Source organism: Penicillium concentricum (genome assembly GCF_028827145.1).
Source record: "Penicillium concentricum strain IBT 3081 chromosome Unknown utg000003l_segment0_segment0, whole genome shotgun sequence".
Classification (NCBI taxonomy): domain Eukaryota; kingdom Fungi; phylum Ascomycota; class Eurotiomycetes; order Eurotiales; family Aspergillaceae; genus Penicillium; species Penicillium concentricum.
In genome coordinates this window covers 1,394,186-1,408,201 of record NW_026622756.1, presented here as the reverse complement: position 1 = coordinate 1,408,201, position 14,016 = coordinate 1,394,186, and the positions used below count along the sequence as shown (strand labels likewise).

General features: G+C 46.7%; 5 protein-coding genes across 5 annotated transcripts; 2 read left to right on the top strand and 3 right to left on the bottom strand.

Annotated features, from left to right (window-relative positions):
* Positions 1-2,031: 2,031 nt before the first annotated feature.
* Positions 2,032-4,186, top strand: npl4 (nuclear protein localization protein 4; the record flags this gene model as incomplete). The annotated part of the gene is made up of 4 exons (XM_056726088.1): positions 2,032-2,124; positions 2,199-2,329; positions 2,393-3,851; positions 3,911-4,186. The coding sequence occupies 4 exons, from the start codon at positions 2,032-2,034 to the stop codon at positions 4,184-4,186; spliced, it is 1,959 nt and encodes a 652-aa protein (XP_056576939.1).
* Positions 4,187-4,842: 656 nt separating this feature from the next.
* On the bottom strand, positions 4,843-6,470 carry N7517_008357 (DUF2417 domain-containing alpha/beta hydrolase; the record flags this gene model as incomplete). Its single annotated transcript, XM_056726087.1, has 2 exons — positions 4,843-6,270; positions 6,333-6,470. 2 exons carry the CDS (start codon positions 6,468-6,470, stop codon positions 4,843-4,845), a joined length of 1,566 nt encoding a protein of 521 aa, XP_056576938.1.
* A 337-nt stretch (positions 6,471-6,807) lies between these two features.
* Positions 6,808-8,459, bottom strand: N7517_008356 (aldehyde dehydrogenase; the record flags this gene model as incomplete). Its single annotated transcript, XM_056726086.1, has 3 exons — positions 6,808-8,263; positions 8,313-8,354; positions 8,407-8,459. 3 exons carry the CDS (start codon positions 8,457-8,459, stop codon positions 6,808-6,810), a joined length of 1,551 nt encoding a protein of 516 aa, XP_056576937.1.
* A 284-nt stretch (positions 8,460-8,743) lies between these two features.
* Positions 8,744-9,480, top strand: N7517_008355 (uncharacterized protein; the record flags this gene model as incomplete). The annotated part of the gene is made up of 2 exons (XM_056726085.1): positions 8,744-9,364; positions 9,415-9,480. The coding sequence occupies 2 exons, from the start codon at positions 8,744-8,746 to the stop codon at positions 9,478-9,480; spliced, it is 687 nt and encodes a 228-aa protein (XP_056576936.1).
* Positions 9,481-11,446: 1,966 nt separating this feature from the next.
* Positions 11,447-11,739, bottom strand: N7517_008354 (uncharacterized protein; the record flags this gene model as incomplete). The annotated part of the gene is made up of 2 exons (XM_056726084.1): positions 11,447-11,492; positions 11,540-11,739. The coding sequence occupies 2 exons, from the start codon at positions 11,737-11,739 to the stop codon at positions 11,447-11,449; spliced, it is 246 nt and encodes an 81-aa protein (XP_056576935.1).
* Positions 11,740-14,016: the final 2,277 nt, after the last annotated feature.

Here is a 14,016-nt window from a genome sequence, read left to right as displayed (position 1 = left end):
GTGTGGCGTATTTAGTAGGGTCTACCCTAGCTAGATACCTAGTTAGTTAGTAGGTGTCGTCACTAAGATAGTGGGACTATGGAATTCTTTTCCTCTTGAATGCAATCTTTTCCTTTCCATTCACACCCGTTGCTCTCTATACTTCCAAATATTTCGCCTCTTTGTCGATCCTGAGCAGCCGGACCTCGAAAAGAAGGTGCCAAAGAATTCTCCGCTAGAGGGTTGGCGTGCATCACCTTGGGCGTTTCTGTTATTGTAGGCCTTTTTCCAAGACAGCAGCGTGGTGTGGCTACCTCTACTTAGGGTGTTGGTCCCCTTTAGACCTATTGTTGGGCCAAATACTAAAAGATTTCTAGGTCTACTAGTCGAACGCGGGGCTTTGGGGATACCTATCCATTAAGCCCCTTAATATGGAGACATACCTTCCCGTCCTTATCCGTCATAAAATGGGCACAATATCAAGTAACTAAAACGGACAAACTTGCGTAGTGTGTACGAGATTGGGCCACGAATCTACTTCTATTGGTCAGATCCTAAAACAGAACATTTTTATATAAGTCAACCTGCTTTCTGTTTGTATAGTCAGACCAGAAAGAAATTAAATTCTGATCTATTTATCTGAGAACTTACTACACGTAATATCCTCTCTACCTAGTCCCTGATCTATGGCCATTTATATTTCTTTTTATAACGATCTTCGACGTCTATACTAGCGAGTACGACTTCTAAGTAGGACTTTGAGGCTCAGCCTATCTACATATGTAGGTATTGGAATGTGGGGTTTCGTTGATCTTATCGCTACCACGAAAGACAGAATCGTCATGCAACTTGAACTCGCTGCCCGTAACAGCGGTACATTCGAGCCTGAAATGCGCCTACTGATGATGATTCTCATTGCTTGTATCTTAACAATCAGCTTACTTTTCGTTCACATTCCAATTGTCATTGCCAAGTACAGTAAGGTTCATCGGAGAGGAGTGGCCGGTGGAGCGTGATTGCAAAAAAGGTTGGAACCCCAAGTCATAGAAGGCTAGAATCCACTGCACCTAATACTTTATTCGATGTATTTGGCATTGGCAACAAACTGATATATCCGCGTGATTGCTACCCTGGAATCTATATGAACAGAATATAAAAAGTTGTAGATGCACCATCAATACAATAGAAAGAGTGGAAGCCCACTCGGTATGATAACAGACTCTCCACGCAGTAGCAGGACTCCATTAAGGTTACATCATAGTCAGCTGTGAGAGCTAGAATGGTTACCCTGATTCTCAATGTGTCTATTGGTTGCCAAATTGATCGCCTGCGGCGAAACAGCAAACCACATTGTCTTCGTTACTATTTTCCTAAGTTGCTCAAGTCGGACAAGCGGGCTGCGTTACTTTTCGTACCTCTTCTCGAGCCCGTAGCAATACCATCGCGCTCTCTAATATATTCCTATAGCCTCGATGCTCTTATATGGTCACTTTGTGCTCATATGCACTCGCAAGCCCAACGACTATCGATATTGAGTAGTTAGCGACCTCACTTATTTCTTACCACTAAGTGAGTGTGGATAGATAACGAATTAGAAGATTTGAAAGATCTAGAAGCTAACGAACAAAGGTAACCTTTGGTACTATCACGAACTGGCCAATCTTCCTCTATATTGTCCTATACATATCGCGACACTTGCTCAAGTTGGCAACCTAATACGAGGATTTGGTAAATTTCTAGATAGTGGATGTCATTGTATAAGTATTTCAACGCTATAGCTGCGATATATACCGTGTAGTACATTGATGCATGGCTTCGTATCAGTGGTAACAGCATTACAATTTTACCGACTCTTCCCCAAAAACTCCACAATCGACCGCAGGGTGTTTTGTCAGCCAGGTACCATACCGCCCGCCAGCTGTGACGTGACCAGGGAAGCTTCGGGTCAAGCTCATTCGCACTTGTATCTTCTTCCACTATTCCTTGGAAAGCAAAGCTACCGCCTCTCAATATTTCTCTTTAACAGTGCTCTAGAATTTCCTCAGGGCTAAGATGGCCTCCATGCTTCTGCGATTCGAGAGTCGAAATGGCCAATTTCGACTGACGGTCAGCCCGCAGGAACTCTTCCCATTACTCCAAAAAAAGGTAGGCGTCGCGCTTGGCCAGAAGAGAACGATAGCAGGATGAGAGCCAACAGCTAATCTGGAACACGTCATTAGATCCTAGAACACCTCCCCGCAAATGTCGAACCTTCGTCCATTGCCCTCTCAAATAAACCGATCGGCACAGGTGGCGAGGAGAGACCGCTAGAAGGCCTACAAGGGGTTTCGCTTCAGAAGGTTGGCCTCAAGTAAGTGGCGAACATTATGCTGGCCTCTACGGAATTAAATACTCACGCGCCGCTCACTTGAAGGCATGGCGATAAGCTCTTTGTTGGGTACCGGGAACAGGCACAACAGAATGGACCCTCGAACGGCGACATATCTACCACTTCAGAACACCGACTCAATGGAACAACAGTCCCCAAGCAACAGACAGTCTCGATCCGTGCGCTGCCAAGTGTTGCCGCTCCGATGAGGAACCCATGGGACGTAGTGCAGCAGTCACCGCTGGACAATATGCTAGACAAGAAAGATGGGAAAATCAAGCGTGGCATGGACTACAAGATGTGCAGACACGGCCCCCGAGGCATGTGTGATTACTGCATGCCACTCGAGCCTTACGATGCGAGCAACATGGCAGAGAAGAAGATCAAGCACCTTTCTTTCCACTCATACCTACGGAAAATCAATGCTGCGACCAACAAGCCCGAAATGGGAACCTCGTTCATGCCTCCGCTCAACGAACCATATTACCGAGTGCGAACCGACTGCCCATCGGGCCATTCCCCTTGGCCGGAGGGCATTTGCACGAAATGTCAACCAAGTGCAATCAGTCTGCAACCCCAGGAATTCCGCATGGTAGACCACGTGGAGTTCTCATCCCCTGATTTAATCAATTCCCTCCTTGACTTCTGGCGAAAGTCAGGTGCTCAGCGACTGGGCTTCTTGTATGGAACATATGAGGAGTACACCGAAGTACCACTAGGTATCAAGGCTGTCGTGGAAGCAATCTACGAGCCCCCGCAAACGGGCGAGGTCGATGGCGTAACACTCCATGACTGGCACAACGAAAAGGAAGTGGACGAGGTAGCCCGTCTCTGCGGATTGCAGAAGGTCGGTGTGATCTTTACTGACTTGATTGATGGCGGCCGCGGAGATGGTTCAGTGGTTTGCAAGCGACATATCGACTCATACTTCTTGTCTTCACTCGAAATTGCCTTCGCTGCACGACTGCAGGCACAAAACCCCAAGTCAACGAAGTGGAGCCGGACAGGACAGTTCGGTTCAGATTTCGTAACGTGTGTGCTCAGCGGAGACGAGGCAGGTGCCATTTCTATCAGCTCGTACCAAGCATCTGTGTCTGCAGTTGAGATGGTGCGAGGGGATATCATCGAACCCTCAGCGGACCCGAGTGTGATGCTGGTACAATCGGAGTATGACGAAGATGCTGGAAGCAGGACAAGATACATTCCCGAAGTCTTCTACCGGCGAATTAATGAGTACGGTGCAAGTGTACAGGAGAGCGCCGAGCCGAGTTTCCCAGTGGATTTCCTACTAGTCACCCTCACCCACGGATTCCCAACAGAGTCATCCCCATTATTCACCAACAGTCACTTCCCTATTGAGAACCGCGAAGTTATCGGCGAGAGCCAAGAGCTTCGACACGTTGCCCAGAAACTTATGTCCCATGGTGATCCCGATAAAGCTATCCAAGGCGTTTCTGATTTCCACATCCTGTGTTTCTTGCATGGACTCAGCACATTTAACAAGGTCGGTGTTATACTGTGCATATTTTACTGTACGTGACGCTAACTCACATTATCGAACAGGATGAGGAATCGCTCCTCTGCCGCGTCGCCAGAACGAAGTCCCCCGCCGAAGGCATGCAGCTTGTGAATACCCCAGGATGGGCCACGTTGATGACAATTCTCCAAGAGAGTGGTGAGCGCCCCCTAAGCGCCCCTGGCCCACACCGGCCGAGCCTTCTCGCCCGGATTCCCAAGCCCGGAAACGCCGCAACCCCCCACCCTCCACCCTACCCCGGTCCATATCTCCCAGTCCCGAGAGTGACCAGCTTGCTAAGAGGTTTAAGGGAGCTAGTTTAGAGTGACGGGTTTCGTCTTTTTACCGTTCGGTTTCATCGCACTCCCCCCAGGCCCTTCGGTTCGGCTTTCCCCGCCGCGTTGCCCTAAAAGTTACGAGGCAGTAGTGACTGCTCATCGCCCTTCTGCCCGAGACATTGTCGATTCCCGGACCCGAAATAAAGAGAGATTTGATGGTGCGGGAATGGAAGTTAGAAGGCCATTGGGTCCGTCGGCTAGTTATAGCAGGCTAAAGCTCTGCCCGATATCACTGCATTTTCGACGAATATACTCGAAATACAGTTTGCGTCCCACTCATCTTTCGGCTCTGGGATCTGTAGATAGACAATTCACTGATGCTCGCATCTCGGGGGCTTGCTTGATTAAATCTGCTTTTTTGAATAACATAGGTATGAGGTAGAAAATCGGATTAACGTCTAGATAGATGCTGCAAACTAATAAGCCTATGTATACATATAAGTGATTTATATGTATGAGGTGACGTCAGGCGATAACCTCATAGTATGATCGACTATTTCCCAGTTTCACAGGTATGTACTATTTCATAGTGCACAATTACGACAAATTCCCTGCCTTCTCCAATATTGCACTGCCCATAACGCCCGAATAAACATGCCAAACTCCCAGATAAGGACAAAACTTACCGGTGATGATCACCCTCATTGCTCATGCGCCTGACTTTTTTGGACAAGCTCCTTCAAACGTCTTTCCAACAGCTCCCGTCCCTGTCCGGTAGTCCATACTTCATGGGGAGCATCGTCGGCAATATCCCAAGACAAAAGGTTATCTGTAATATGAGAAAGATCCTCCTGCCGCTCTTCCCACTGAGAACTCTTTCTCACTTCTTGCCCAGAGCTCACAACGACTACAGGAGCATGACCCATCTGGACATGACGACCAGACTTTATCTCTGCAGCAGTCATGGTGACAGCAACGAGGTTTTCCTGCAGCTTTGCTTTAATATATTTCCCAGACTGGTAAGCCGCACGACCGACAACACGGTCCTCGCGAGAGCGGCCTCGTAAAATGGCGCCGGCAAGCCGATCCAACCCCAGCGGAGAAATGATACCACGAAGCCAGAGCGCAAACCCACGACCGGGTCGTCCAAGGTCTTCCAAGTATGCCTCGTGGAGGGGATCGATCATAAAGATGCCGCGAACTTCGAGAACATTGCGACTAGCAAATAGCCTCGAATGAATACTGCCAACTCCAGCAGAAACAACGATCCATGGACCAGTCTCGCCTGCAAGAGCTAAGGCCTCTCCTAGCACGTCCGCTGACATGCCGGCGGAATGGGGCGAGGGTGCATTGTCGGACCATCCGAATCCTGGTCTGTCCCAGTAACAGTATCTGTTGATACCGCCACGGCCGTATACATCGTCGATGAAGGGTTGCAGTGTATGTTCGACTGGACCGTTTCCACCTTCCAGAAAAATCGTTGGTGCTTTATCGTCTGCAGTTTTGTTCCCGACACAAGCGAGATGAACTTGATAGGTATTCCCATGCACCGAGTACCGCTTACCTGGAGCTTCGAGCCCGGCATCGAAAGCACGCAAGATCAGAGTCGCTGTGAACATGATGGTAGCGATGCCCATGACAGCTAACAAAATGGTCTCCGCGAGCACAGCAACCCACTCCAGCAGGGAGCGTCGAGTCTCTTCTCGACCAGTCAGACGCTCTTCCTCCTCCCGCTTACCCCAAGCAACCGCTTGGTTCTGGACGGCATGGTAGATAGAGATCAAAGCGACCCAGACGACAGAAGCAATTCCCACCCAGCCCTCTTCAAGACGGATCCGCGGCACAGCGAGGATAATAATCATGTCCAACACAAGAAGAACGGCAAGTGTGATGGCCCATATGGTCATGGGCTTGGATGGCACTGCGAAGAACAAGAGTCCAACCACCAGGTATCCTGTCGCCAAGGTGGTATATGAAAAGGCAAAGAAGCCCGACCCCCGTGGGTGCATCATCGGTGGATTGACGAATATGGAGACCAGCAAGAAGGTCCACCATATGAAGCTGACTGCTAAGGCAGTGACTGATAGCCCGCGTAGCGCGCGCACGCTCCATAGATTGTAGGGCGATACCTAGTTCTTGTGTTAGCTATAACTTGTATTTTACTATTTAGTATTTTGTTTATTGGACTCACTGCAGGATCATCTGGGTTGAGGAACCCATGGTTATTTTCTGCAGGGAGCAGTCTTGAGCGCTCAGTAGCTTCATGTTGATCTTGGGTGTGGGGTGGCTCCGTAGGCCTAGGGTCGGTGTTGCGACCCCGGAGTGACATGGTGAAGATTAATGTCGATCTCTTGATTTAGTAGGTTTCATATAAATTAAAAGAGAGGAACTATGATGTTTTATATTTGAAGAAATAAAAGGCTTTGGTGGTATTCGGGCTTGGTATGACATCATGCATTTCTTACTGCAGATCTATATCTTGGACGTTCAAGTAGCACCGTCATTTCCTGCTTTTCTAGCTTTTCTGGTTTTGGTATATTTTCCCAGAAGATACATATGACACGCATTTCCTCAAAAAGTATACAAGAAATAGACTAAAGTGAGATATGGCTTTAATGGGTAGAAGTGGACATAACTTCTTACTGATATATGATTGCCTCAAGTATTCAACCATATCTAACATTGCCGGAGCCATCTCCAAACCAGTCATCCGCAGCCAGGGACTCATCAGGCGAAGCATAGTTTATGATTGTGCTTTTCGATGTTGTATAGGCATTGTAAGCCTCGACCCCGTTCTCGCTTCCGACTCCGCTCGCAGACTTGGAACCTCCCCATGGACTGCTAGGGTCATTTCGATGATGAGTATTAACCCAAGTAATTCCTGCCTCAATCTGCTCGCATACTCGGAAAGCCTGGGGAAGGTCGAGTGTCCATACACCAGCTCCCAATCCAAACTCGCTGTCATTTGCCAATGCGATTGCTTGTTCTTCGGTGTCGAAACCAGCAACGACAATAACAGGACCGAAAGCCTCCTCGCGCCAGATACATGTCTTCACAATACTATTATTTTCTTTGCTGGATGCAAGTAGCGTTGGTTCGTAGAAATATCCCTTCTCGAGGTCGAACTCGTCAAGCGGGCTTCGAGAGACCATCCGCTTCGCACCAACGAGAGAAACCGCATTTCCTCCCTCTAGAGCGCTGTTAACAAGACGCTCCACATTTAGCAACTGCTTCTCGGAGATAAGTGGCCCCATAGTTGATTCTGGGTTGCTTGGGGCTCCAATTCGTCGTGTAATGCTCTCAATCTTGGCCTTGAGCTTGTGCAATAGCTCGTCCATGATCGAGTTCTGGGCTATAATTCGGGTGCTGGCCACACAGGTCTGTCCACTTGCGATGAAGCTTCCAAAGACAATTCCGTTGATCGCCGTATCGATGTTGGCCTTCTCAAACACGATCAAGGGCGCTTTTCCACCCAACTCAGCGGTGTATTTTGCCAGATTTCCACCAACAATCTTTCCAATAGCCCTGCCAGCCTCGGTACCACCAGTCACATCCACCTTTTTCACCAAGGGATGCTCAACCAGTGATTTACCAGTGATAGCTCCATAACCAGGTAAGACGCTGAACACGCCATCTGGAATTCCGGCCTCGCGAAGAATTTTACCCAACATGAGAGTCGTCAATGGAGTCAGCTCGCTAGGCTTAATTATGACACTGTTTCCAGCGGCAAGCGCTGGAGCGAGCTTCTTTACGGCGATCAACAACGGGTGATTAAACGGGGTGATCTGAACGACCACTCCGAGAGGCACTCGGTCGACAAAGTTGTGCAATTTACCCATCGTCGGCAGGACAGACCGCTCCTCGACCCTTAGCAGAGAGGCATAGTATTTGAACCATCTTGTCAGAGATGGAACTTGGGCCTTCATTTCCCGAATGACCCGGCCCGTCTGCTTTGATTCAGTTGAGATGAGTTGCGGGAGGATATCGGAGAGAAGCGCTGCGCATTTATCTAACACATCGGCACGGTGATGACGACTCGCACGCGACCATACGCCGGACTTGTATGCTGCATGGGCCGCGGAGATGGCGGTCTCGACATCTTCTGGCGAGGCTGCGTGACAGCTATCAATTGTTAGACTGGGATCAAAGGGCTTCTTTCGAATTGGCTTACTGTGCAAAGATCTCTCCGGTTGCTGGATCTTCAATGGGAATGCTATTATACATGTCAATGGTGGTTCGAGAGGGTCAAGATAGTCGTTACCCACCGGTCTGCATTCCCATCTTGCTCTTTACCGGCCAACCACAAACGATATTCCATTTTTGAGAGAAAATATTCAGGTACATGAAACCAAAATCAGGGGGAATGTCTTTATAAATTGCGCTTATCTGGCTTATCTGCAGATGAGGGGTTAACGGTATTCGATCCGATCTCGGGGTCTTCCTGTTTCTAGGGGAATTTCAATGTTTCATCCTCAGTATCCTGTGTATGTCAAATGGATTACATTCATGATCAGGTAAATGTTGGGTAGGGGGGCCATGTCGATCATTTCTCCAAATTGAAATGTCGCGAGCTGCACTGTTTTCAACTTCAAATCCCCCACCATGTTTGATTATGCCAATAATACGCCCGTAAATAAGGCTGTCAAGACACTTTCCCAACCTATCGGAATCAGACAAGAACACATTGCCGATGAAGAAACTCTCCTCTACCTGAAACCTAAATATGACCACCGATCGCCCAATGAATACACTATCAAGAGATATTGGGATGACTCGACCATTTTCACAGTGACTGGTCACAAATATGGCGACACCCCAGCTCGCGAATTTCGCGACTCATCAGGACTTCCAATGTTTCAGTCTCGTGCGGCCGTCCTCGCATGGAAAAGACCACTCCGGGTGCGATTACCCGGCAAAGAAGACGAAGAACTTGTGGATTTCAAGGTTGATATGAACAAAGTCTACAGACTCACATTTCGCAACTCGATGGAGCCGGACTCCAAAAGCGAGCGCGACAGAATGGTGACTGTAGAATTGCGAGAGACGGGCTCTTTTGCGTGGCAAGGATTCTCGGCCAGTGTTGGGGGCCAGAAAGTGGTGGATGTTCGTGAGAGCATGACAATGAACAAAACACTACCCAAAGCTACCTCTCAAGGTGATGTTTCCTTGATGCCGCGACAAGTGCTTGAGATTCTTGTGGCTGAGGGCTTTGACTTGTCCCTAGTGAGTGCATCTTGTTTGGTTGGTAAACAAAATCTAACTGCTCTGTTCAGGCTGCACTCATTGCCGTGTACATGGCAGATACGAGGTTCAGTACTGCACCTCCTCCCCGATGCTAAGGACTTTTAGATATTACAATGAACTAGTCTCAATCCACGTCTTTCCTGCAATATGAAGTACAAAATGTTATGAAATCTTTGGGTGTATATGCCACTTTGTTACCTCTCAAATGTCTGAAAAGATTTCCCATCTCCCCACCTATATATGGCTACTGTTCTTCTCTCACGGCTTTTATTTCTCACTTACATCTGCGATGTCAGCTATTAAAGCTACCGTTTCATTTTTCTGGTATATCACTGAGTATTCTCTTTTTGTTTAACGGCCTGCAACAACAATTAGTAGCTATCTATATATAATCGCCTCCAAGTGCCAGTGCCATCTTCCATTATTCAAAAGCTCAGGCTTGCCTGTATGCATCTATATAAGCGAGTAGGTCACCGTTTAAGTGGAAGGACTATGAGCAAAAGTTTGCAAGTATTTACTTCGTCCGCGCTTTTTCACGATGACCATTCCCGTTTGCTAGGTTCATGAATCGTGATCCCTTGTAATAGTGCTCGTATATTTCCTAAGGTATGTATAATTATATAAGTGCTGAAAAGATAGTACCTTGCGCCCTTTGACATGCAGGTGCACACAATCAATTAACCGAAATACACTATGTACCTATAGCCATTGACCTCAACAATAGTCAAATGCAAAACTCATCAAAAACTGGATTGTACTTGCACTTCTTAAGGTTATGAAACTAGAAAATGAAATTTCGCATTTCGCATTTACGGCGCTACTAACCCAATCACAATTTGTCTACCGACACCTCTAGTGCGGTTTAAGCGTATATCTGCATTCATTCTTTCCGAATATATACCGAGTTGTTCCTATTATTCCATTCATATTAACGTTCATTCAATCTTAGGCCGCTTTTCAATTGAAGCCAAGCGTCGTAAGTTTCACACTCAATTGGGTAATTTCACTCTAGCTAATCTGCTCCCACACATTAGGCGTCCACTTTGAAGACTGACGCTCGTTACCTGAACAATTTCATTTTAGAAAAGATAGATAATATACATAGTAGTTGTAGCTAAAACTGGCAAAAAAAGAAGATGTAACGACGGCTGCATGATTCGAACATGCGCCTCCGAAGAGAATTGATTTCTAGTCAATCGCCTTAGACCACTCGGCCAAACCGCCATTATGAAAAAATTGGTCAAAATGTGCATTATGCTAGAATAGTCATATTAGAGGCTACTGTACTACTGTAGTCCTTATTGGGATTGGTGGATCGCGCTTGGTGGAACGATCGTTCAGATCCAGTTTGAAATAATCTCAAATCAAGCCTTCAAATTCAGGGGCTGGATCTCGTATCAAGAGGCGTCTAGGGAATCTTTTCCATTGATGGCCGGAAAACCATATTGGCAAACCCATTTCTACCCTGAATAGAGAGGCATAAAGAGCATTGACATTTTCTTCAGGGGTAAATCTTTGGCATCTCTGAGTTTCGACCAAGTTTTTCTCGGAGACGTGGAGCCGGTGCTTTTGCTGTGCTCGTATACCTGGCCATTCACGGACCTCAGGGTCTGTAGAACCATCCAGAAGTTTTGTATACTCCGCCCGAACTCTCGGTGAGTTCTCTACCTTGCATCAGTGGGGGAACTATAATAAGACCAAGACTTGAGAGCCTTCTGGACAGTAGCCAAAATAAAGTTCGAGAATAGAGGGCACAAGCGTTTGAAATGCACGAGTGAATGATAGTTCCAAAACATTTTCGAATGCCTCTTTTGTCGAGATCTAGGTACAATTTGGAAATCCTATAATCCATAGCCGAATGGGATTGCCGTAGCGGTAGCCTACCGCTGAAGGTTTGATGACAATTTGATAGGGTAGGGTATAGTTTTTCCCTGTTCTTATTGCCCTACAATGCTAAGGAATGCGAATTACCAATACTGAGGCCTGGCCGACATATCCACGCCAGTACTCCATATCCCGTAAATTGGTTAAAAAGTCGCAGTAGCCACCATTAGAGTGAGGCTAAGGGTCGAGTTCTTGCATCTGTGATACACCGATACTATCTAGCCTAGCATGTGTGATCTTTCCTCACTGAAGATAGTGGGTAATACACACATTTTCACTGTGATTATTTTCCCCTGGAGTGCGAAAACACGAGGGTCGATTGCATTCATTGCCAGTTGGGTAAAATCCTTTTCGCCCCCAGCAGCATCAATCACAGACTGATAGGCTAAATGCTCGATCAGAGGGTCTTTGATCTCTTGTCTGTGCAGTTTCTGCACAAGCGAAAGGACGATTGCCCCCATTTCGGGCATCTTGATTTGGTGTTGAGTCTAAATAACCTGAATCAGATATAGGTTTGGGCTGGCCACACTTGAATCAGGTTGGCTCATCCTGCTGGCAACCCTGCTTCAGTTGACCCTTCTTGCCACATCGAAAGCAAGCTTGCATACAAGCTCGCAGATCTTGAGCTGGGCTTTGTTCTCGTCTTTCCGCTTTTTTGATGGCCAGCCATATTTCATGTGACCCTTCTCTCCACGCTTGAAGCAGACTGGTGCCTGTTTACAAGTGGCAGAGTGGTTGGGCTTCATGGACTTATGGCACCACCTGCAGTGAGATTGGCAGTCTGTAGCACAGTGGTCACTGAAACTGCATCTACTGCAAAACATGCAATCGCTCGGAAGAAAGGATGGCATACTGGGATGTCGCTTGGGTACCTGGAAGGGAACGAAAGAGAGATAAGCGATGTTAAATCAACAGTTATCAAGAACAATAAAGAGGAGGAAGGTGGGGAGCAGGAAGATAAAAAAAAATAACATCTAATGGCCAAGGCATTTGGCTAGCAAGCACGAGCGGCAATTTAAGAGAGCAACTCTTTGCTACAGTCTTCTCTTTTATAACTATATCTTCCTCCATAGCAATACAGGCAACATCCCGCACCAGTTCCGGGGTAGCTCCCAAAGATATTATGAGCTCGAGATCTTGCAGTGTATCTGCTAGCCCACAGATACTCTCGTACATTTCCTTGCTCGTTGTCGTTCTACGGTTCTAGCGCGATCCCTCGGTTCAACTCTACAACGGCCTCGCACCTGCGGCCAGGCCATTTCCCGGGATTTCCACGCGTCATTACTGTTGAATATTGGACCATCCCATGATTGTTGCTTGAAGGCTGAGCAGCTTGTTTGACGATTGTTTGTCAGACGCAGTGTATAAATACCCTACTCTTTGCTAGATTGAACAACAGTGATCCTTCTTTCGCTTCCTCCCCTTTCGCCAGTAGCCGTAACAATTACCATGCCTTGGTGCCTCGTACATCCTCAAGAACCAGACCTCTCGGTCCTGCGCTATAAGTTGCTCTTTCTTTCTAGCTTTCTGGATTCTCATCCTCATTCTTCAAGGTTTCATCAGTCCGGTCTTCTAGACATTTGTTCTTTCTTATCAAGCCTTTCGTCAAAACTTCCCAATATCTTATACCCCTGGTCTCAAAGTGCCATCTCCCTTAGCTTGTGCCTCTTGCTCGCCAATGCCAACGATTTCATTCCCCTTGTTGACCTAACGTTGCATTACAATTATGTGCTTTCCCTTGGTTTTGCACATTTTTGCCAAGACTAGTATCAAATGGCGGTTTGGCCGAGTGGTCTAAGGCGATTGACTAGAAATCAATTCTCTTCGGAGGCGCATGTTCGAATCATGCAGCCGTCGTTACACATATCTTTTTTCTTTTTTGGCCCCAAATGTGGCATGAATTTAGTCTATCGCTTTAAACTGAGGTCGGATTTTGTGCCCTTTGGTACTACGGGCGACTAAGTGTGCCACCCATGACTTAATTATTATTGGTTAATATTGCCAGTAGTAATTTAGTTATCCACCCTCACTTCCAGAGTATACAGTCAAATTTGTACAACTTGCCTACCATTTAATTGATAATTTGCAAGATACATCGTCCTTAAATTAAGTAGTGTTAAATTAGTTTAATTTTTACTTTTCTTTTTCAAAAAACAGATAATAAGTAGTACAAACGTTGTAGAAAAAAGCAGTAAAAAAAACCAGGTAAAAGGCCATAATTTCTTATGTACTTACTCCGTTTCGCTCGAGTACGACGCATCTCCTATTAGCCACATGACCGCTCTCCATAACTAGTGCTTTCTGAACGAATCAAAAAGATTGGGATCAAAAACATACAACAGTGAGGATTCGCTGGTGGTCACCCACCCAACTACTAACTCACCGGCGTGTGGCTTAAGTACGGCTGAGCGGACGGGAAGCCCTGTTTTCCACACCCTATGGTCGTATGTGCTTGGTTTAGTATGAACACAATATATAGACCAAATTCTTAAAAAGAAAAAAGAAGTAGGAATAGGGATGTAGGCAAATAGACATTTAGTACACCCTGTCGACACTCCGGGATCTAGATGCAAAAGAACGATAAATAAATAAAGAAATAGTCAAAATTATAAAGGGACACCTTGAATTAGTCCTAGCACAATAGGAAAGGCCTTATTTTTGCCTAGGTGCCCGGGTGATATATATCTATTAGCCGGTTCTTCATGCCATATCATATGTAAGCCCCAAGGCAAATGAAGAGTATTATT